The following is a 23,610-nucleotide window of genomic DNA, read 5'->3' as shown; positions in this document are numbered from 1 at the left end:
TATATATATATATATATATATATATATATATATATAATTACAAATACAGTGTATTACACAAATACATAAACAGTGTGACATATTATTACAAAAATAACTGTTTTCTATGTGAATATAAAGTAAAATGTAATTTATTCATGTGATCAAAGCTGAATTTTCAGCATCATTACTCACATGATCCTTCAGAAATCATTCTAATATGAAGATTTGATGCTCAAGAAACATTTATGGTTATTATACATTTTAAAAACAGTTGTGCTGCTTCATATTTTTCTGGAAACTGTGATACATTTTTATTTCTGAGATTCTTTGATGAAAAGAAAGTTAATAACAGCAGCATTTATTTGGTATTGAATCTTTTGCAAAATTATAAATGTCTTAGTTTATAGACTTATAAACTAATAGACTTTAGTTTAGGGTCCAGTTCTCACTATTAACTGGTTGCTTATAAGCATGTATATTACTATGATATTGGCTGTTTATTAGTACTTATGAAGCACATATTAATGCCTTATTCTGCATGACCATTTTCTACATCCCTTAACTTAACAACTACCTTATTAACTATTAATAAGCAATAATTAGGAGTTTATTGAGGAAAAAGTCATAGTTAATAATAGTGAGAATTGAAACCTATTCTAAAGTGTGACCTTATTAGACTGTTTAACTATTGTTAACTAATGAAACCCTATTGTAAAGTGCTACTGTAATTTGGACATGTTTTCATGAATAAGCCTATGTAGAAGTATTGTGCATTGCTCATGTTACCTAACGTAGTTAACTAATGTTAACTAATGAAACCTTATTGTAAAATGTTACCGTAATTTGGACGTTTTCATGAATAAGCCTATGTAGAAGTATTGTGCATTGCTCATGTTACCTAACGTAGTTAACTCATGTTAACTAATGAAACCTTATTGTAAAGTGCCACTGTAATTTGGACATGTTTTCACGAGATTCATATTCTCTACCTTTGTGTGCAAAAGCGACCTTAATCTTATTGGACTCTCCTTTGGCCATCTCGACCCAGTCTTCCCCGGCCTGTTTCGTCCAGGCTTTCATTTCACACGAGTAGACGCCGCGATCGGTCTCCTGCACCGCTTGGATCCGGAACTGAAACTCCCTCTTCCCGGTCTTCACCAGCATCAGGCCGTCCCGTCGGCCCGGCTCGCCCCAGTCCTCCAGCTGAAGAACCGTTTCCGGGCCCAGCGAGGCCAGTTTGCGGCTGGGAGGCCTGTTGTCCTCATCGAACAGGACGAGGATGGAAAAGGAGGTTCCCGGCGGGAGGTTTTGCACATTGGCCTGGCAGCTCATCTCAAACGTGGAGCCAGTAGCCGTAGCTTCACGGAGACGACGGGCTACGGCACCGAGAACAGGACCTGCGCGACACCAACACAACAGAGCTCATTATTAATATCTCAACTGTTCCTCCAAGGCAGGAATGATATTACATGGAGATTTTAATGTCTATACATGAGGTTTCTCTCCTCCAACTGTTCATATTCGCTTAGATGCAAAAGTCAGTCAATATGAACTCAAACATTCTCATCAAAAGAGCTGAGCTGCTATCAAGCATTAAATATTAACAAACAATACAATGCAAATGATACACCAAGCGAAATAAAATTAAAATAAATATTTTTTATTAAATAATAATATTATTATTATTATTTATGATGTGATTATTATTATTTATATTTTAATTATAATAAATAAATCATAACATTATTATTATTATATTATAATACTATAAACAATAAGAAATATTTAAACTATAATAACATTAACATAATAAAAGCACAAACATAATAATAATACTCATTATTATTAATTATGTATTTATTATTTATAATAATAATAATAATAATAATAGAAATATATACTAATCATATTATTATTGATGATGTGATTATTATTTATAATATAATAATAATAATAATAATAAATACGTATATTATTATTAAATATTATTATTATTATTATATTATTATTATGAATGATGTGATTATTATTAATAGTAATAATATAAATAATACATATTTAAAAAACAATAATAACATTAACATTATTATTAATTATTATTATTATTATTATTATTATTATGTGATCATTATTTTTATTACAATTATGATAATATAAATATAATAAATCGTAAAATAAATAATAATAATTGTATTATTATTATTATTATTATTAATTTAATAATAATAATAATATAAATTATTCATATTATTATTATTATTATTATTATTATTATTATTTGTAAAAGCAGTTTGTGCTACAAGCATTTATTCAGACCTCAGTTGGCTCTGTTTATTTCTCCTAATGCATTTAAAGAGAAACATCTGAGACAAACTGGACACTTGAAACTGAGAGCTGGGAACTCTGAGCTCTGAATGAGCTGAATGAATTTACGCAGCAACACTGAACCATGTCTTCTCTGTGAAAGAGAGTTATTGGTCTTGTGTTACATAAGACCATTTATTGCCAAGACTCTTGGAATATGACAAAGTGTCCCAATATAGGAGCGACAATATTAGATAATGGCAAAATTATGCCAAATGTTCTTAGAGGTCATTAAAGCTGCAATTGCAGCTGTATAACTTTGAGCAGCAACAGTTTTGAGCATAACCGTACAGCATGTCAGAGTAAACTGCACCCTGTGGAGAACTGCATCAGTCCAGCAGCTCACAAAACACATCAGAATATAATACAAACGGCATCATTTGTACCTCCTCATGAAACACAATTCTCCATTACAGAAGACGTTGCTGGTTGAAGTCAACCGGTGCAAATGCTTCCATGCATATATGTATTGCGTTCAGGTAATTATAGAAATGATGCAGGAAATCAATGAGCTGAGATGTCATATGTCAGACCAGAATAGAAGCGTGAACATTTGAGCTGCAATATTCACAGATGTCTGAGGCGAACTAGACACCTTTTAATGTTTGATATTGGTAACACTTTACAATAAGGTTCATTAGTTAACCACCTTTATTATCATGAACAATACTTCTTCAGTATTTATTAATCTTAGTTAATTTCAACATTTACTAATACATTATTAAAATCAAAGGTTGTATTTGTTAACATTAGTTAATGCACCTTGAACTAACATGAACAAACAATGAACAGCTGTATTTTTATTAACTAACATAAACATAAACATTAAGATTAATAAATACTGAAACAAATGTTCTGCTTATTGTTAGTTCATGTTAGTTAATACATTAAAGGCAGGGTAGGCAGGTTTTTTCTAAAAAAAAAACAAACGATTTGTTTAAACTGTCTTTATATACCAGTACATAATTAAAATGTAAGTCCTCTGAAAAAGAGAGTATAAAAATCGAGTGTCTGTAGTCCTCTCAGGGCTGCAATAAACACAGCTACTTATTCCATTCACTCCCACCCCCTCCAGCTCCTTCCAAAGCCACGCCCCCAAAACACATGAACGCGCGATGCCGACCACTCAGCTGGAGGACGCGTTTGCCAGCGCATGTAGTGACATCATGTCAGAATCACATGTAATAAAATACCTAACTTTATCATTATGAATATAAACAACTAACATGGCTGTTAGTACTCACTATCAAGCTAGCATATCGATACTGGTAAAGTTGAAAATATATTGAGTTTGATTCGGTAACGAGCTAGTAACATAAGGCAAAGCTAAAAACAGGTTGCACTGATACACGTTTTCCCATTACCATCAGTTACACTGTGATGAAGGTGAATTTCGTGTAAGGTTCATAACATATATGGTGTTTTGCATGTAAGAGCTTCCACGATGAAAGCACTGTTGGCTCTGATGAGGACTAACATTACACTCCGGAGACAAGTAGCCTACCTTTCTACCTTACTAGTTCCTTTTTTTGCCTTGTTTGCCTTGGCTGACTGTATATGCAGGTACTGGGAATTTTGACTGCTCTTCCTAGCTTCCGTGCCTCTTCCCCTCCTGGAGTCAAACGGGTGCGCGCATGTGGGCAGCTCCTGTAGCGTCAGGGGTGGTAGCCATGGTAACGAGGGAGAGTGACAGTCGTCCAGCCAATCATTTCATTCGTTCCGAATGGACATAAGTAGCTGTGTTTATTGCAGCCCTGCGAGGACTATAGACACTCGATTTTTATACTCTCTTTTTCAGAGTACTTACATTTTAATTATGTATTGGTATATAAAGACAGTTTAAACAAATTTGGAAAACATTTTTTTTAGAAAAAAAAACACCTTTAACTAATGAACCTTATTGTAAAGTGTTACCTTGATATTTTATATACAGAGGCAGAGCTAACTAAACAAGCAAAGTTTGTTTGTTGGTCTTACTAAGACGTGCAAAACCCCTAGAAGATTACATAAGCATTTAAATGCATGCACACTTACGCTTGTTAGCAAAGCTGACTTTAAGCGCTGGGGTCAAATGCTCCACAACCTTTTTCCAGTTCCCATGACGAGTAGGGATCCACGCCGTTACACCGCACGTGTATTCTCCAGCGTCGGCGTCCGTCGTGTGAAGGAGGCGGAGCTTAAATGTGGAAGGCTCCGCCCTGGTCGCTGTAATAAGCCCCGCCTCCATGCGTTTCTTGTACGTCTTGCCTGGCACGAGGGTCCCGTTCTCATCCAATGACGCGATAGCGTGAGTGGATACTGGAGCGTCACCGGGAACAGCGTCTCTGTAAAGCCACGACACTCCCAGTCGTCCGCTACGGAGATTGGACACGTTTGTAACTTTGCATTCCAGCTCCGTCGGGTCACCGAAGAACTTTGCGTTCACAGATGAGTTTAGGACAACGGTGTAGTCTGGATCTGAGAGACACAGAGACAATAGTCAAAATAAAACTAAAGCATCACCTATTTCAGATTAAATAAAAAAAACACACATTAAATAATGATGTATTGTAGATTTGCACATTTTTAAAGCATGCCGTGCATGATGGGATGTTGTTTTAGCACACTGCCAGTCAGGGTGTTGCATTGCAGTGAGGTGTTTTGAGTGTTGTGATGTTTCTATATGGTGTTATTGTGAGTGTTATGGGTGGTTGCACACTAGTTCAAGTCAAAAGTGATTCTTGCCTAAACAAACACCAAATAAAACATCACCCTGTGGTGAAAATCAAGCTTTTAATGTTGTTTATTTCAATCAATCAATCAAAACTTTTATTACAGACTCAAGGTCCAAATCTTACCCACAACAATACATAAATACATATCCATAAACACACATGCATACACACATACCTACACACAAAAAATATAAAAAAAGAAAAAAAGAAAAATATTTAAAAAGAAAATCATTGTTCTACCAGGAGACAATTATACCAGTGTTTCCACATACGGGATTGATAGCGTATATTACTTAGCCGTATGTTAGTTAAAGGGACAATGTGTAGCTTTTTAGGTATTTTATTATCTAAAATCTATATTTTTATTCATAAATATGCCCTCAATGGTGTACAAATACCTATGCCAATGTTCAGACTAATCCTCGTAAACGAAGAATTTATTATCTTTATATACATGGGACGGGTAAGTCCACGGAGGCGTCCATGTAGTTCCGCCATCTTGAAAAACTATAATAGCAGAGAGGGACAAAAAGTAATAGGCCAACGCGTTTCCACAACGCGTTTCGTTCAGAGCCAGCGTCACGTGACTGAAGCCAGCAGAAGCGGAGGAGCAGTGAGAGGCGCTTGTCACTGCCGCGGCAAGTTTAAAAGGCTGCACTGCACGGTTATTTATACACCGTTCATTCATACATATGCTGAGTCACAGGATAAGGAGTCCTCGTCGTCGAAAAAGTCCAAAATAGATCGTAAAAGGAAACGTGACCGGAGATTACAAAAACAAGGGTTACTGTCAGGATAGCTAATGCAGGAGAAAGCTTTCAAAAGAGACCCTGAAGTTGCCTGCTTTCTTCTCGACAATCAATGTTACAGTCTTAATTACAAGCTTTTTTTTCATTGCTTGGTTGTGTACTTTATTATATAGACAGTAGAACATTTATAGTTAAAAGTTAAACAGGCTCTTTGATGAATAGCAGCTATTGAGTAAAGTAACGTTAGAGAAGGCTCTGATGATGATGATATCTAACAATGCACATACTTCAAAAAATATAACGAGTAAAGAAGGCATTACTACTAATTACCATAGTTAATGTTTTTGACAGTCAGTAGTTCATACTGTAACATTCTTTTTTTCGTTGTTTCAAGTTTCAGTTTGTTTTAAATAACAAACATGTTCACCCGAAGAAAAACTCGAAGTGCTATTATAAGACATCCTGTCATAGCTTTTAGGTACATAACGGCTACCGTAGATGCAACGCGCATTTGAAAAAGTGAGGCGCTGGAGAGCATTATTCGTTTGAATGCAAAATACAATTTCACCACTAGATGGGAGAAATTCCTACACAATGTCCCTTTAAGCCCATTATTATTTCATTTTGTGACCCATTAAGCCGGCACATGAATTTAAACATTAGGTTTCTTAAAACAGCGTGAAAGGTCCTCACTCTTGCAACCACAAACATGTCACTTGCACTACACCATCTTGGTCTTGTGAGTAACATTCTCATTGCGTCGTTATATGCTACTTTCAACTTTAAAAGACTTGCCTTTCTATAATTCTATAAATCGCTGGTGTTTCTGACGTCACAAACTACCTTGTAACCAATCAGATCAACGTGTGATCGTCAACCAGTGGATCTCTGAGCTGAGTGAGTGAGTGGAGGTGGGGCTCATTTGCATATTCATAGAACCGCGCATACTAAATGAGGCAAGGGTGTCGAGTTACATTTAAGATATTTTAAGGCATGAAGATTTTTTTTCAAGGAAAAAACGCTTAAATGTGTAATTTTGGTGATCAAAGATGAGTTTTAAGGGATAAAATGATTGACTACAGGGGGACTTTAAATTGTCAATACTGGAAAATAACCATGGCATAAGTGGGATAATCTACAGCCAGCTGTGCATTAAACAATTTGAATGCACTCCGCTTCATGTCGGGCTGTTCTTTGCCTCCACGTCGTGCATTAAAATCGTTTAACCAAACAGTTTCTGGTCCCCCATTGACTTCCACAATACGGGGAAAAAAACACTATGGGAGTCAATGGGGACCAGAAACTGTCATTCTTCAAAATATCATCTTTTGTGTTCAGCAGAAGAAAGAAATTCATACAGGTTTGGAACAACATAAGGGTGAGTAAATGATGACACATTTTTTTTTTTTTGGGTGAACTATTACCCTTTAACTCTGTCCTCGTCAGAATTTTTTTAAGTTGTCAGTCAAGCGCCAGAATCTTTCATCATTTTCATTTTTGGCTGAACTATCCCAAAGTGACTCACAAAGACAGACTTTGACTATGGCTTAGATATAGTAGATAGTCAGACTTCAGATAGACATCTAAATCAGACCGTTGCACAAAGCACTTAAGACTCTGACTATCTTAAGTAGGACTACACTGCAATGCATTCTGGGTAAATTAAGACACTTTTCAAAACAAAAAAACATGTCGGATCGAGTAAGCGCATTCAGCCGCTCAGTGCAGTTTACCCCAGCGGAAGATATGTGTTTGTTGGAGGAGTATAACAGTTACAAGGACAATTTACTTGGGAAATTTAGCGGAGAATGTAGTAACAAGAAGAAATGTTTAAATTATGAGCCATTTTCCCTTTTCTTTCGGCTGTTTGTAATGTAACTGATTGTTACTGCTGGTTGCCAAGGTAACAGTCTTAGACCTAAGTTAGCCTGGGGTGCCTAATGTTTTTGATCTAAATTAAGTCAGTCTTTATTTTTGTGAAACAGTCTAACTTCCATTAGACTAATCTATGAGCAAATTTTAGACTTGTCTAACACTATAGACCGGTCTAAAATAGCTTTATGAAATAAGATGGATTATTGATTAAATGGGGATTAAACTGATTCTTCAGCAGTGAAAAGAAACTGTAAATGACTACAAATGTCCCTCACACACCTCCAAACATCCACTCACGTGCACATTCACACACTCATTAAAGCCGTTTCTAGGCTCTCAGCGCACCAGTGTCAAGTGTTTGTGGGCAGCCGGCCCGGTTAGTGAAGGGCTCCCTGCGTCTCTTCCTATACAGCTGGGACCTTCATGCTCGGGTGAGCAGTACTAGAGACACACAAAGACTTACAGCGGGCCAAAGCCAGTGCTATTCTCCCACACGGACAACCTCGACATAATCACATGACGTAAATAGCTCAGGAAAACACATGAGAGAGGCACGGGAACACAGACAAGTGAAAATCATCCAGACAATCATTGGCATATACAACCCCACTGAGCATCACATGTGGTGGTGGGTTTTGCGTTAAGCTTTTTGGACGTCACGCCGGCTGAGTCACTGGGACCATCTGTGCGTTGTGGCTCTCATCCGCATCACTTCCTGTTCGCTAAGCCCCTCCCACTTATAGCCATTTACTTATTGGCTCTGATAAAGACTACTGCACATATGCAGCAAAAATAGGTTTTATCCCTGCAGTCTAGACCTGATAACCTAGTCCAGCTGGTGCTTAAACTTAGTCTTAGCGCTGGTTACCAGTGTAAGGTATGTTTTGGGCACTTTTAACCCTCTTGTGCTGATTTTTTTGCAAAATGGTTACGAAACATGGTTAAAATCATGGACATGATTCAAAAAGGTTAAATGGTCCTGAAAAAAATTGTCACACTTGTATTGTTCACAGTCAAAAAATGAAAACAAATTTCATCTAGTGGAAACATTTGGTACTGCGGCCAAACAAAATCTCACTGAAAGCTCATTTTTTGAGATAATGACCTCAAATTTGGAGCACAGCTTGTTTAGATTTATGGCTTTGATTTTCTCACAGTTTTAGAGTAAAACGTGTTTTAATATATATAAAAAAAAATATATATATATATATATATATATATATTTGTTTGTGCATTTTTCATAACAATAAATATTGCTTCACTTCAGCAATAATCTGCCACGTGTCGTCTTTAAAAAGAGACCAAACTGAATTCTTCAAAGCATTCAAGATTCATGACAGTTTAAGCTGGAAATTTAATTTTCAGGTCTATGCTCAAAAAGTGAATAAATGGACTATAACTCCTGCATAAATATAAATGAGTACCATAAAATCCCCTAAAAATACAAAATATTAAATAAAAAAACATTATTGGACTAAAATATAGTACAATCATTTCAAATTCTGTAATTTTTGACCATCAAACGAAGAGCATCAGAGGGTTAATGCAAAAAATATTCCTCAAAATAAAAAAAATGTTTCTAGATAGAATTTGATGAGAAATATTCCAGTTCATATTGAGATCTTTGACTTTGGATTGCAGACGTTGGCAAATCTTCGAGGCGTTATTGAGATCTTGTATGAAACACAAGACAACTGGGGTTTTTATACTGAGATACGGAAGAATTAAGATTAAAATCCCCTAATCTATAGGAGAAACAGCTGAGATATTAAAGTTAACAATAGCCAATTTAACTTGCTTGTGGAAGTAAAAAATTAACTATACATTTCAGACGGTTCAACCCAGCGCTGTCATTGTTAACTAAAATTAAATAAAAAATTGTTTGAGATGAAGCAAAAATAAATAATATTCGAAGAAAATATTTTAAATTAAATGCTTAGAAATAGACATGAAGTAGAAGTTGTAGTAAAAAATTAAAACTGAAACAAAAATGAATAGAAAATATAAAAAACTAAAACTACAAAAATGACAAAAACATAACAAATTTCCTAAAATGACTCTAAGATTAAAATGAAAGCTGAAAATAAATAAAAATAAAAGCCAATTCAATGAATAAATTTTTTTTTTTCAGCATTGCCAGTTAACTAATAACTTTTTAAAGTTAGTAACTTAGTTTGTTGCTTTAGCTGAAGACCTTTATAATTCTGAGCACAGCTCGGTAATGAACTTTTGGGATCAAGTGAGGAGAACCAGGCAGCGAAAGAGAGACTTCTAGTTAAAGAAAGATAAATAAAGACAGGACGAGAGCAGGTCTACAATGTGTTTCTTTACCCGGACAAACAGAGAAGACAAGATGAATGTCTGAGAGGAGCTCTATAGCCGGTCGCTATGGATGGGAACCGAGTGTCCTGGGAACGAAACGAGGATCTGTCAATCACGATTCATTAAGAGCCTCTCCACTGCAGACATTCAATCTGCATTATCAGACTTTATCTCACACTCGCTCTCTCGCTCTCGCTTTTGTCTCCGTCTTCCTCTCTCCATTTCGTTCTCTCGCACTTTCTTCTGGCTTTCCGCACACCTGTCTAGAGAATGAGCTGTGGTGCTTGTTGGAGCATCAGGTTAGTGCTTGTGTGTTTGGTGTAATTGTTATTCAGATACAGAGAGAATGATGCAGACGAGTGAAAGCTGAGTTTAGATTACAGGTCACATGATCCCGGGCTTTTGACATCAGCACTAAACTGGAGATTAGTAACCAATGGACACCCGATAATCTCGAAATGATTGGGTGTAGAATAGACTCACTTAGTAGGATCAGGATATAACTATAAATACGAATAGAACACAACTTACTGAAGAAACACTTAGATAAAAAAAAAAAAAACAATGAATCAAAATATACATTTAGAAATCAGAATAAAAAAAGAGAATCAATTAATTAAAAAAAGATATAATAATAATTGTATGAATCAGAATAAAATAGAACTTTACTATATATAATTTTATTTAACTTTATTATATATTATAATAGAATTTTATTGATGTATTAATTTAATTTTATAAAAAAACAGAATAATTTAAATATAAATTGAACAATCAAGATATAATTTTAGAAATTACAATACAGACTCAATAAATAACAGAATAAATCAAACTATAATAATAATTTTGCTCAATAAATGAGAATATAAATTTGGAAATCAAAACAGAATAGAGAAACTAAAAATATATCAGAATATTTTTGATTCTTAAATCTCTTCTTAAATAAATCAGAAAAGATAAAATAAAATAATAAAATAAAAACAATATATAATATTATAAAATAAAATATAAAAAGTTAAAATAACTGAAAACCAAGCGACTCATTATACGTACATGCACTATGATGTACAATTTACAAACAGGCCACACACACACACACACACACACACACACACACACACACACACACACACACACACACACACACACACACACACACACACACACACACACACACACACACACACACACACACACACACACACACACACGACTCTATAGAGACTATACAGAATTAACATGCTGGTTGCTGGGCTCACCGGGTCTTAAAGTCATTAACGCTAATGAGTTTGAGCAGCACAAGTCATCCATCAGTGCAAGACAACATGAAGAACATCTCCTGAAATCCTGACAGAGACTTCAGCTGTTTCCACAACAGTAAGAAGCATGAGCATATGGCACGGGTTCAGGCGGTACAGTACGTCAGCGTGAGGTTAGTGCACTTCACTGCTTTGATCGAGCGTCGTCCACAAACACTCTGTTCTTCAACGCTGGATGATAACGGCAAATACTACAAAGTGAGCTACTCATCAGACTCCATGATAACAGACGACACCACCTTCACTATCAACACACCACAGAAGCAGACTTTCATCTCACAATGCAAAAATAGGCCACAAATAAACATTACACACACACACACACACACGCACACACACACAGTGGCGTGTTTCTCCGAGGAAACCAAATAAAGACATCCAGATCACCGTGTATTAAAGAGCTCAATTATAAGATTGAATTATAAGAGCAAACACGAGAACTGAGTCATCTGGCACTGAAAACAATGTTGGAAGGAGTGATACAAAAGTCAAAAGCTGTGGATATTTCACACTATGCATTGCCTTCGACATGAGCAATAGTTAGTGATGTTTGACTTTGCAAACGCCACTAATAAAGACAATTTTCATCTCCAAAGAACGGATCAGTGGAGATGAAAATTGTCTTTATTAGTGGCGTTTGCAAAGTCTAACATCACTAACTATTGCTCATGTCGCTTCAATCAAAAATAAAGGTTCTTTATTGGCATCAGTGGTTCCGTGAAGAACCTTCAACATCCATGGAACCTTCTCATTCTACGAAAGATTATTAAAATGGTTATTTTAAAGCTGCAGTCCGTAGTTTTTCCTCTTTGTCGCCATCTCTGTTCGAAATCTGCAATTGCAGTTATTTGTGGAATTATCAACTTTACGTGGGTTGTGCCTCGGCTCGGCACAGCGCGGATGAATCCAGTGCTTTGAGGAGAATGTGTGGCTGTCCGTCACCGCGCCGGTGTGGATACTGGCATTCGCAATCACAGGTTATACTTTTTGGATGTATGATCAACATAAGAGTTTTCACAGGAAAATGTCGTCTGAGCAAGTAACATTCACTTTTATTCAGACCAACTAAGGGGAAAAAAGCATTGCAGTAAATCATGCTGATTAAATCTAACGATCGCTTATCATATCACGTCAAACCGTGCAAATTATACTTTGTTCTCAAATTGTTAATGTTAACAACATCAGCATTGCGTGACTATATTTAATGCCCTTCCGATATTATCCATGTTTTCGCATGGGACCGGTGTCAGTCTCTTTTTTTCTCCAAAGTCCGAAGTCTTTTGCATTTTACAGCGGGTGAATCTCCAGTTGGTGATTGTCGTTTAAACCTTTCTGGGTCCGCCATCTAATTAGTAAGTTTAATTATATCAAGTGCTGTGAGAAAAGGCTATAAATCTCCACCTCCAGTATCCTCACACTCATAGCCGACTAGCCGAGACTCTTCTGTATGTGGACAGATGTGACGTAATGACGCAAGAAAATCCACCAGAAATCCACCAGTACCACTGGAACTAAAAACATTATTCCAAGCTTACCGTTTTGAATCGAGCTACGGCAAGCAGAGAGTGTTGAACACTGGCTGGTTATGTACTTGCTCAAAAATATATTTTGGATAATTTTTAACCCAAAAAAGCTACGGACTGCAGCTTTAAGAACTGTTCCCCACGGTTCTTTGAGGAACCAAAAATGGTTCTCCTAACTGTGAGTGTGAACTAACAACGTAATATTCTGATTAACATAGAAAAAGGGATTTTTTATTGGAAAGATTATTAGAGTAGGTTTTATAAGAAAATGCTATTTCAGTCTTTTTACTTCAAAATTTCACATTTAATTCAATGTTTTACTTGCCGCTTCTACACAATTATTTGTAAAAATTGTTTCAAAGTAAATCCTACTCCAATTTTTTTGCACTTGGTCAAATAGTCAATTTTAAGACTATTTATGAACCTTTCATTAAAACCTTTTGACACATGAACTATATTTATGGTCAATACTTTCAAATACTCTTATTGTGAGGCCATCGCAATCATTCTGCGATTTCCTTCCCTACTAATGATACCATTCAAAATATTTCATTTTAAATAAATTAACTCTTTTATTCAACAAAGATGCATTAAATTGACCAAAAGTGATAGTAAATATATTTATAATGTTATAAAAGATTCGATTTCAAATAAAAAAGCTGTTCTTTTGAACTTTGTTCATCAAAGAATCTTGAAAAATAAAATGTATCAGTTTAACGACTGTTTTCAACATTGATAATAATCAGAAATGTTTCTTGAGCATCAAATCATCATAACAGAATGATTTCTGAAGGATCATGTGACACTGAAGACTGGAGTAATGATGCTGAAAATTCAGCTTTGATCACAGGATATAAATTACACTTTACTATATATTCATATCGAAGACAGTTATTTTAAATTGTAATAATATTTCAGAATATTACAGTTTTTACTGTATTTAACTGTAAATAAATGTAGCTTTGAAGAGTCTTCTTTTAAAGGAACACAGTAAAGCAAAGATTATTGGAACATTTTACAAGACAATTATTATTTCAGTTTTTTCTACTAATTTATTGATTGATTACTTTATTATCCCCATGGGGAAATTGTTGTTGCTTGTGTTTCAACATGCGTACAACAATGCACATAAATATAAAAACACAAAAAATTTTTTTTTACTAGTTTCTAATTTACTAGACATTTCTACACCATCAAATTGTAAATCCTACACCAAATATGTTGTCAGGTGATTATATGTGATGCTGCCTAGAGTTTGATCATCAAGATGCATCCCAGAAGGCAAGAGTAATCATACTGGCCTTTTAGCGAAGCGTCTAAAGAGAAGGAAGTGAGAAAACAAAGGAGAGAACAATAACACTTTTCAGCGTCCCACACAAAAACATGTTCTCAAGTTCAAACATTAGCAGTTCTACAGGTCGGTGTTTCGGCATGAGACCGGTTTCTTGGAACCGCGTGGAGGAACGAGAGCCAAAATGTTCATGGAAAGTGTAAAAGTTGCTCTTTTAAAGAGGACCTATCATGCTTTTTCACATGTTCATAAGTCTTTAGTGTGTAATGTTGCTGTTTGAGCATGAAAAAGCTCTGCAAAGTTCCACAGCATGATATAATTATTCTCTATATCAGTGTCACGGGAACGAACACGTCACAATATTCCTCATTTACATAATTAATACGCAGAATAAGGGGGCGGGGCCTGGTTGAGTTAGTTAGTAGTGTGTTAAACTGGTGGTTATGGTAAGGGGCGGGACATTTCCCAAACACACTCGAAGCGCTCGACCAATCACAACACACTGATCCAGCCGCCCAATCAGAGCACAGTGTGCTTTTCAGAAGGAGGGGCTTCATAGAGACAGGAAGTAAACAGAGCGTTACTGATAGACTGGGAAGAGAGGAGCCGCAACAATGGAGAATATGAGGAAAATAATCAACATTCAAGCAGGAAAACCTGTTCTAGTAGAGCCTAAAAACAACATTAAGACTTTGTAAAAGGCATAATAGGTCGTATTTAAAGATCTGGAAACACAATGAGATTCTCTTTAACGTTTTTACAGGAGTAGTAAGCCTACTCACATACTGGAAAACGAATAATAGCATTTAATTCTCAGAGATTAAAGAGCTTGTGTAAGTACAGTACATGTGTGGATTTACCACAAAGATTTGACCATCTAACCAGCAAAAACTAATGCTCTTCAAATTATTATTTTTAATGCAGTCAAAGTCAAGAGTCCTGCGATCTGGAGGCAATTTCTTTATAGATGAAACTGCTGTTGTGCTCTAGTGTTTCCAGATGTGTACCAACAAAGATGTGTACCGTCACATCTGGCCCTGAAACACGACCACGGCCACTTCTCAGGTCACAGACAATACCTGATGTCTTTCTATGGCTCAGACGGTTGTTGGTGTGCAATGCTGGTGAGGATTTCCTATTAAAACCCATTGAAACCCACTAACCTAAATCTAGCTTTTGTTCTCTAGGAAATATGAAAAAAAAAAAACCTTTGCCAATACTAAAGGAAAACACAAAATAAACAGCAGTTTGAGATTTTTTAAAATGTTTTTGAAAGAAGTCTCTTCTGCTCACCAAGGCTGCATTTATTTAATCAAAAATACAGTAAAAAAAAAAACATAAATATTGTGAAATATTATTAGTATTTGAAATAATTGATTTCTGTTTGAATATAAAGTAAATTATAATTTATATCCTGTGATCAAAGCTGAATTTTCAGCATCATTACTCCAGTCTTCAGTGTCTCATGATCCTTCAGAAATCATTCTAATATGAGGAAACATTTATGATTATTATCAATGTTGAAAACAGTTTCATATTTGTGTGGAAACTGTGATACATTTTGTTTTCAGGATTCTTTGATTAATAAAAAGTTAAAAAGAATAGCATTTATTTGAAATATAATCTTTTGTAACATTATAAATGTCTTTCCTCTTGAGGCCTTGCTCAAAAGTATTCTTATTAGTATATATATTTATTCATATTTTTCATATTTATTTATATTTTTCAATTTTCATTTTCATTTTAGTTTATGTTTAAGTAATTTTATGTGCTTTTGTCATTTTTACTAGTTTTTTTTTTTTAAAGAATTTTAAAGATTTTGTTTATAGTATAAGTTTTTCACTTAATATTTTTATTTTATTTCAAATTTATTTCAATTAGCAAAATCAATTTTAAAATAGTTTTATTTACCAATATCAACACTGGCGTCAAGAACCTTTGTCTTTACTCATACTAAAGAATATTGATCTATTCTTTTTTTTTGTAGTAGTAGTAATAAACTACCATCTCAAATGAAAACTCTTGCATTTCCCTTGTAAATCTGATGAAGGAAGCTTGCCTTTTTGGCCGTGAAAACGCTTGGATAGTGAAGAAAATAAACAGTATTTTATGAATTCCAACAGTGTGATATTATGAATTAATAGAAATCTGCAGCGTTTAATTAATCCTTCTGTGTGTGATCACCAGTTTTATACTATTATTTATATAGTATTATAGATTTCAGTTATATTTGAATGTAGCTTTTATTTATTTTCAGTTTCAATTTAATTTTAGTTGAACTTTTACTCACTTTGTTTAGTCACTTTGTCGTTTTGTATTTATTTTTATATTTTTTATATTACTATTTAGATTCCTTTTTTTTTCTGTTTTGGCTCAATTTTAGTTATTTATTTATTCCCAATAAGTAACTTTAATGCTTCAACTTAAAACATATTTCAGTTAGTTTTCAAAGTAACATATCTAATTTTTATTCAGGTTTTTCATATAATATTTTATTTCAGGCTTTTTTCAATAACACAAATGTTTTTAATAGTTTTAGTTGCACAACCCTATCGAACACATCAGATATTAGAGTCGTGACCTCCTGTTTAACAAATAAGAATCTGAATTCTGAAACATATATAGAAACCTTTTGATCTCAGAACTGCATCTCCTGCTTTTGGTGGGAAGATTTTCAGTGAATAATAACTTAAATGTCTGTTTTTTCCAATTTTCCAAGTCAAACAAGGCACAAGAAGACGCATCACACCAAGTTTGCACGACTTTGATGATATTTTCTGTAAATTTTGGATCAATTTTGGAAAATTCTGCATGTTTCGAAATCAACGAGCCGAGTAAACAACTCCAGAGCTTCCCTTTTACGGTGAAGTACTCCTTCTCTTTCTCTGTAACTCCGAACAGAATAAACAGGTTGAAGCTCTTCGCTGTTAATCACGCTGACAACGAGATCCCAAGCAATTAACTGTGACTTCTACATGAGCAACTGGCTTTTAGCCTGTAGATCTAGACAGCGGTTCTCCATCAGAACGACCACACACAGGCCTTTGATGCATTAGTACGCAAATCTTCAAGCAGACACGAACACACACACGCGTGCACACACACACACACACACACACACACACACACACACACACACACACACACACACACACACACACACACACACACACACACACACACCTCATGACTGAAGCTTACTTATTAACACAACAGCACTAAACTCCCACAAACACACGTTTACTTTCACTTAGACGGCTGAAATTATATATATATATATATAGGCAAGTATGTCTGTTTATTGTTTTCATATATGCTACCGTTCACATGTTTGGGGTTGGTAAGATTCTTTTAATTGATATGCTCACCAAGTCTGCATTTATTTGATTAATATACAGGATTTTTGAAAAAAAAAATTTTTTTTTAAATGTGAAAATATAATAAAGTGTAATTTATTCCAGTGATTCAAAGCTGAATTTTCAGCATCATTACTCCAGTCTTCAGTGTCACATGATCCTTCAGAAATCACTCTAATATGATGATTTGCTGCTCAAGAAACATTTATGATTATTACCAATGTTGAAAACAGTCGTGTTGTTTCATATGTTTGTGGAAACTGTGATACATTTCATTTTTCAGGATTCTTTCAGTCAAAAGTTCAAAAGAACAGCATTAATTTGAAATGAAATCTTTTGTAACATTAGAAATGTCTTTACTGTCACTGTTGAACAATAGAGTAAACTAGAATGTACATTTCCTGAAGAAAATGTGAGTGGTGCTTGCAGTGGCAAAATTCGGCACGGTTGCTAGGGTGTTTCTAGTGGGTTGCTAAGGTATTATGGGTGGTTGCTAGGTGGTTTCTAGGGTATTCTGGGTGGTTGCTAGGGTGTTCTGGGTGGTGTGTTTAAATACAATTATTCTCAGTGGAAAAAGTGTGGAAAATATGGCTTGCTTATTTTTTCATACATTAACTGTGTTAGTTAAATATCTTGCCAACAATTACTGAATGATTCATCAAACTTATTTACACAAAAAAATAATTTAAAGCTGTTTCAGAGAGAATAGATAACTAATGAGATATATGTATATCATCAAAAAGCTGAAAATTATATTTTAGCTATATCATCCAGCCCTAATTGTCTCATCCATGATCTGCGAATCATCTTTTAATAGACATCCCAAGGCCATCGTCTGAAACACTGAGCTGACATATGGAAAGATATTTTTAAGTGCACAAATATGAACGACATATGCTTTTAATGTCATTTAAATACCAAATAATCAACATCAAATTAATATTTTATGGATGAGGGTCTCAGCTCTGGGTGAAGCAGAACGCATTCATACGCACTGGTAAAGAGCCTCAGATGGCATTTTCTTGAAATGTCACCCACTAAATGTGAGATGCAATGGGGTGTTTATGATCCTTAAAGGGTTAGTTCACCCAAAAATGAAGATTCTGTCAGTAATTACTCACCCTCTGAGTGAGTTGACGTAGTGTAACAGCGCAGCGCTTCTGGGTTGTACGTCAGAACGGATGCTCACTATTGGCCAGCATCACACACGTGACCACCGTCGGCCAATAGTGAGCCTCCGTTCTGACGTACAACCCAGAAGCGCTGCGCTGTTACACTACGTCAACTCACTCAGAGAAACACAGAAGAAAATGAATAGATGAATAAAGTCGTTATTTTTGTGTGTTTTTTTGCGCACAAAAAGTATTCTCGTCGCTTGATAAACTTAAGGTTGAGCCACTGTAGACACTTGGACTATATTAAACATTGTCTTTACTAACTTTTCTGGGATGGCAGATATCAATTACAGAGAAGCCTATGGAGGAGTGACACAGCTCTCAGATCTCATCAAAAATATCTTAATTTGTGTTCCGAAGATGAACGAAAGTCTTACGGGGTTGGAACAACATGAGGGAGAGTAATTACTGACAGAATTTTCATTTTTGGGAGAACTAACCCTTTAAGGGCCCTATCTTGCACCCAGCGCAATTGAATGAATGAATGAATGAATGAGGCATTTATATAGCGCTTTCATATGTACTACTGTACACCCAAAGCACTTTACAATCATATCAGGGGATCTCTCCTCAACCACCACCAGTGTGCAGCATCCACTTGGATGATGCGACGGCAGCCACAGTACAACGGCGCCAGTGCGCTCACCACACACCAGCTATAGGTGGAGAGGAGAGAGAGTGATAGAGCCAATTCAATGTAAGGGGATTATTAGGAGGCCATGATTGGTAAGGGCCAATGGGTGGAATGTGGCCAGGACACCGGGGTTACACCACTACTCTTTACGAGAAATGCCATGGGATTTTTAATGACCACAGAGAGTCAGGACCTCGGTTTTACGTCTCATCCGAAGGACGGTGCTCTTTGACAGTATAGTGTCCCCGTCACTACACTGGGGCGTTAGGACCCACACAGACCACAGGGTGAGCACCCCCTGCTGGCCTCACTAACACCTCTTCCAGCAGCAACCTGGTTTTCTCAGGAGGTCTCCCATCCAGGTACTAACCAGGCTCAGCCCTGCTTAGCTTCAGTGGGCAACCAGTCTTGGGCTACAGGGTGATATGGCTGCTGGCGTTGACTTTGTACACAACGCATGTATCATTCCTATATTGCTCCTGATGCACAGTGGACTTTTTCCTCCACAGACGCACGTCGGTAAATTAGGGAATGAACTTGCGCTCCCGGGGGCGGTTCAGCGCAAAGAGGAGGCGTGTTCCGGCACAAACGTTCCCTGGTGCTATTTTGCAGTTACAGAAAACAATTCCGCCACTGACCAGGAAAAACCTAGTCTAAAGTCAGTGGCGCATTCAGATGCTATTTTAAGGGCGCATGCTTGGCCATAATGTAGCGTGTGCACCAGTGGCGGCTGCTGGTCTTTCAAAGAGGGGAAGCTCATTTTCGGCCTACATCATAAAAATGATTCATTTATTTATGCGTAAATTCTACGTTCCTTTTCAAGAAAATGCTCTGTGAAAAATGAATGTAATAATATAATAAAGGTATAAATAATAATACAATAAAGTATAATAATAATGCTACTAATAATAATATGTTTTTTAAATTATTTTAATAATTATTTTTGAATTATTACTAATAATAATATTTTAAAAAATATAATAAGTAATAATATAATAAAGGTATAAATGTATAATTGTGTGAAATGTATTATGAAAATTGGCTAGCAATTTCGACAAGCAAATACCAAGAAATAGGTTGCAGCAGTTTGTCTTTGAAAAATCCGCGATGGGACTGAGCCGAACAGCTTCAACATCAGCGACTTTTTATTGAATGAAATCGCTGTCAATCAAAAGGAGACGCAGCCTTTCGACAGATCCTCCAATCATCACGCAGAAGCCCGGAGTCCAGGCCAGCCCACTCCTCATTCACCCCCAGAGAAGCTGAGCATCCGCGGGCGGGACATAATTGCAGCATTTATCCAATGACCGTCTAGTTTCGAAGCACTGAAAAAAACTGTTCAAAGCAGCTCCATTGAAGTCAATGGAAGCTGGGCTTCAACAGGAAAATGCACTGTGACGCTACGGGAATGTATGAGAGGGAAATCGAGTCAGCCGTCCTGCTGTATGTAACTGATTCTGAACGAACTCGTCTTTGAGATTAACGTTTTCTAACGCATTTTTAGTCAATACATTTTTTTATACAATAGTACATATTTGACCATTCATTTTTTTACATTATTTCTCCATCCCCATACATCACTTCTCTGTGTTTTACGGTCCTGACGAGAACGTCGGTCTCCTCGGCTGTGAACCGCTCCTGGCAAATCCGCCGTTATAATAGCCATCCGCCATGGAACAAGCGCGCCTGCTCTTAAAGGGAATGTGAGATGACGCTCTGATTGGTCTATTTCACATTACGCCCAAACCACACCTATGAGTAATGAAGCTACTTTAGACCAACTCATTTTAGATTTGCGTCGGGCGCAAGAGTCATTTATCCCGCCGGTATAATAGCAACAGCGCCGGAGATCCGCCCACAAAGTTACTTGCGTTTCGGGTTTGATACTTGCATTTCAGATCGTTAAAATAGGGCCTTAAGAGTCGTGAATGATGCAGTGTGATGATTTCTCTTACTTTGCTTGATGACGTGAACTCGTACGGCGTCAGAAATCTTCTCCGCGGCCTTGTACCATCGTCCACTCATTTGCTGAACCCACACGCTCACTTTACAGGAGTAGAGTCCTGCGTCAGACATCTCCACGCCGTGAACTTTCATCTGGAAATCCCACTTCCCCAAGCGCCTGACGTCCACGAGCTCGGACGAGATGTTCCTCAGGCCGTCCCGGCTCAGGTGTGCCAGCGTACGACTGGTGTTCAACATCCACGTCACCTCCAGCCCCACGGAGAGCTCGGTGTCCACAGAGACCGAACAGGTGAGCAGCAGCGGCTCTCCGGTGGATAATGTGCGGTCGTCCTGAACCACAACCGTCAGGGAGTTCGCTGAGGATTTCAAAAGACAGAGATGGAACAAAAACAACTCAGATCATAATGATACAAAATCAGGACCTTAACCAGCCTTTTTTGGGGGGGTTACACTTTATGTTACAGTGTCCTTGTTACATATGTTACATGCACTTACCATAGTAATAACAGTAAATGATGCATAATACAACTAACCCTCAACCAAACCCTAATCCTATAGTAAGTACATGTAGTTAATTAATATTACTCAGTACTTAAATATATAATTACACCAGAACAATGACACCTTAAAATAAAGTGAAACCCACTTTATTTGAAGGTGACATAGTTATTGTACTTACTCAAATAAGTATTAATTGAATACATGTACTTACTATAGCAATAACAGTAAATACCAGCCATAAATCTCATGTTCCTTGGTTTATACTTTATTTGGTAACACTTTATTTTACTTGTTACATGTGTTACATGTACTTACCATAGTAATAACAGTAAATTATGCAGAATTACACGCAACTATCCCTCAACCAAACCTTAATCCTACCCTAACCCTATAGTAAGTACATGTAGTTGCTTAATATTACTGAGTACTTAAATATATAACTACACTGTAACAATGACACCTTCAAATAAAGTGCAACCCACTTATTATATAGTACGTACATGTAGTAACGTGTAACTACGTCACCTTAAAATGAAGTGTTACCGTTTATTATTACCTAAAGCTATTAAAAATAATTTTTTAACGATGTTGCCTTGGGAACTAATTGAAATATGACGTTGAAATAAAAAAAATAAAAAAAAAATAAAAAAAATAATTGAAGCTAAATAAAGCCAAAATAATAAAACTACAAAATATGAAAAAAAGCGCATAAACATACTAAAACTTAAACACATTAAAACAAATTTGTATATATATAATTTTAAAATAAAACACATTTAAATAATAATAATAATAATAAACATTTAACTTTTTCTTCAATACAAAGAAAACAGTTACAAAAAAAACCACAACACTAATAGTCATTAAGATTTATTTCAACTGGTGTGACGTCATATCAGCCAAAATCAACCAAAACCGAGTTCGTTCTGGAGTTTGAAACAGCTTGCAAATGTGAACTTTCCGGAAATGTAGCTCTGGCTGCTAAACCTTCGTTTTATGGCACTTTTAAGGCCTACGTTTATGGCGCTTTTGGCTGTTTCTACTTTCTACTTTTGTTATATGAAAAAGAGCAGCAGGAAGAATCTGCAAAACATCTACTTTTGAGTTTTGACAAAAAAGAAAGAAAGTAATTTGGGTTTGCAATAACATGAGTGAGGAAACGGGGGAACTATTCCTTTAATTTCTCCAAGCAAACTCTCAATCATTTCTCTGGGGAACAATGTGATATTCAGTACGCCTCGCTTAGATTGCACAGGCTGCTTTGTGTTCTCTCAACATCTTTCGGTAACAATCTCAAACAACACAAAGTCTCTGAGAGTTTGTGTAACGTCTGCTGGATGGGTCTCTGGAGTCGTCCTGATTTTAATTAAAAACTCTGCAGTAACATTGACAGTATATATGGTAACCAGACAGGAATTTCACCGGCTATGAGGATTCAAACAGCCTGGTTTGTGAGAAACGTCTGAAGACATTAAACAAGATATAACTGGACAAAAGAGCACATCTATTCTTCTCAAGGGAGGCGTTGGAAGAACTGAATAACCATAATCGAAACTCTTTCGTTTCTCTTTTTCCTCCAAATGCCACTTATTTATCAGTTTTATCACACTTAAAGATCATCTGAGCAAATTACATAACAGCGATTCATCATAGGTACTTTTATCATATCAAATCAGATTATTTCATGGCATAATCTTTGATCATGGAATCTATAACAGTTTCCCAGTAGGGCACAACAACACAACTAAACTGATAAGCAAAAACACAACAAGATAAAGCAATAATGCAACAGAATTAAAATAATAGTTCACATAGAATTTTCTCTAGATTAACTTTTCCT

The 23,610-nt window shown here is 36.1% G+C and overlaps 1 protein-coding gene and 2 long non-coding RNA genes across 3 annotated transcripts in view; 1 reads left to right on the top strand and 2 right to left on the bottom strand.

Moving 5' to 3' along the window:
• Positions 1 to 23,610, bottom strand: part of ptgfrnb (prostaglandin F2 receptor inhibitor b) — a 44,030-nt gene that overhangs the window by 11,333 nt on the left and 9,087 nt on the right. Inside the window, exons 5-7 of the mRNA XM_082163790.1 lie at positions 21,260 to 21,625; positions 4,381 to 4,803; positions 972 to 1,379 (exon numbers count right to left, since the gene is read on the bottom strand). Of these exons, the coding sequence (XP_082019916.1) occupies positions 972 to 1,379; positions 4,381 to 4,803; positions 21,260 to 21,625 (1,197 nt within the window). The remainder of the gene's footprint in view (positions 1 to 971; positions 1,380 to 4,380; positions 4,804 to 21,259; positions 21,626 to 23,610) is intronic.
• On the top strand, positions 32 to 19,745 carry LOC309494576. Its single transcript, XR_014204377.1, has 3 exons — positions 32 to 139; positions 17,601 to 18,016; positions 18,073 to 19,745. It is a non-coding gene; the product is annotated as an uncharacterized lncRNA (long non-coding RNA).
• LOC309494588 lies at positions 13,587 to 15,576 on the bottom strand. Its single transcript, XR_014204388.1, has 2 exons — positions 14,010 to 15,576; positions 13,587 to 13,914 (listed from the first exon to the last, which is right to left on the bottom strand). It is a non-coding gene; the product is annotated as an uncharacterized lncRNA (long non-coding RNA).

The sequence above is a fragment of the Leuciscus leuciscus genome (assembly GCF_965113295.1).
Source record: "Leuciscus leuciscus genome assembly, chromosome: 3".
NCBI classification, from domain to species: domain Eukaryota; kingdom Metazoa; phylum Chordata; class Actinopteri; order Cypriniformes; family Leuciscidae; genus Leuciscus; species Leuciscus leuciscus.
Note: the sequence above shows the minus strand (reverse complement) of the source record. Positions and strands in the feature narration are given on the sequence as shown.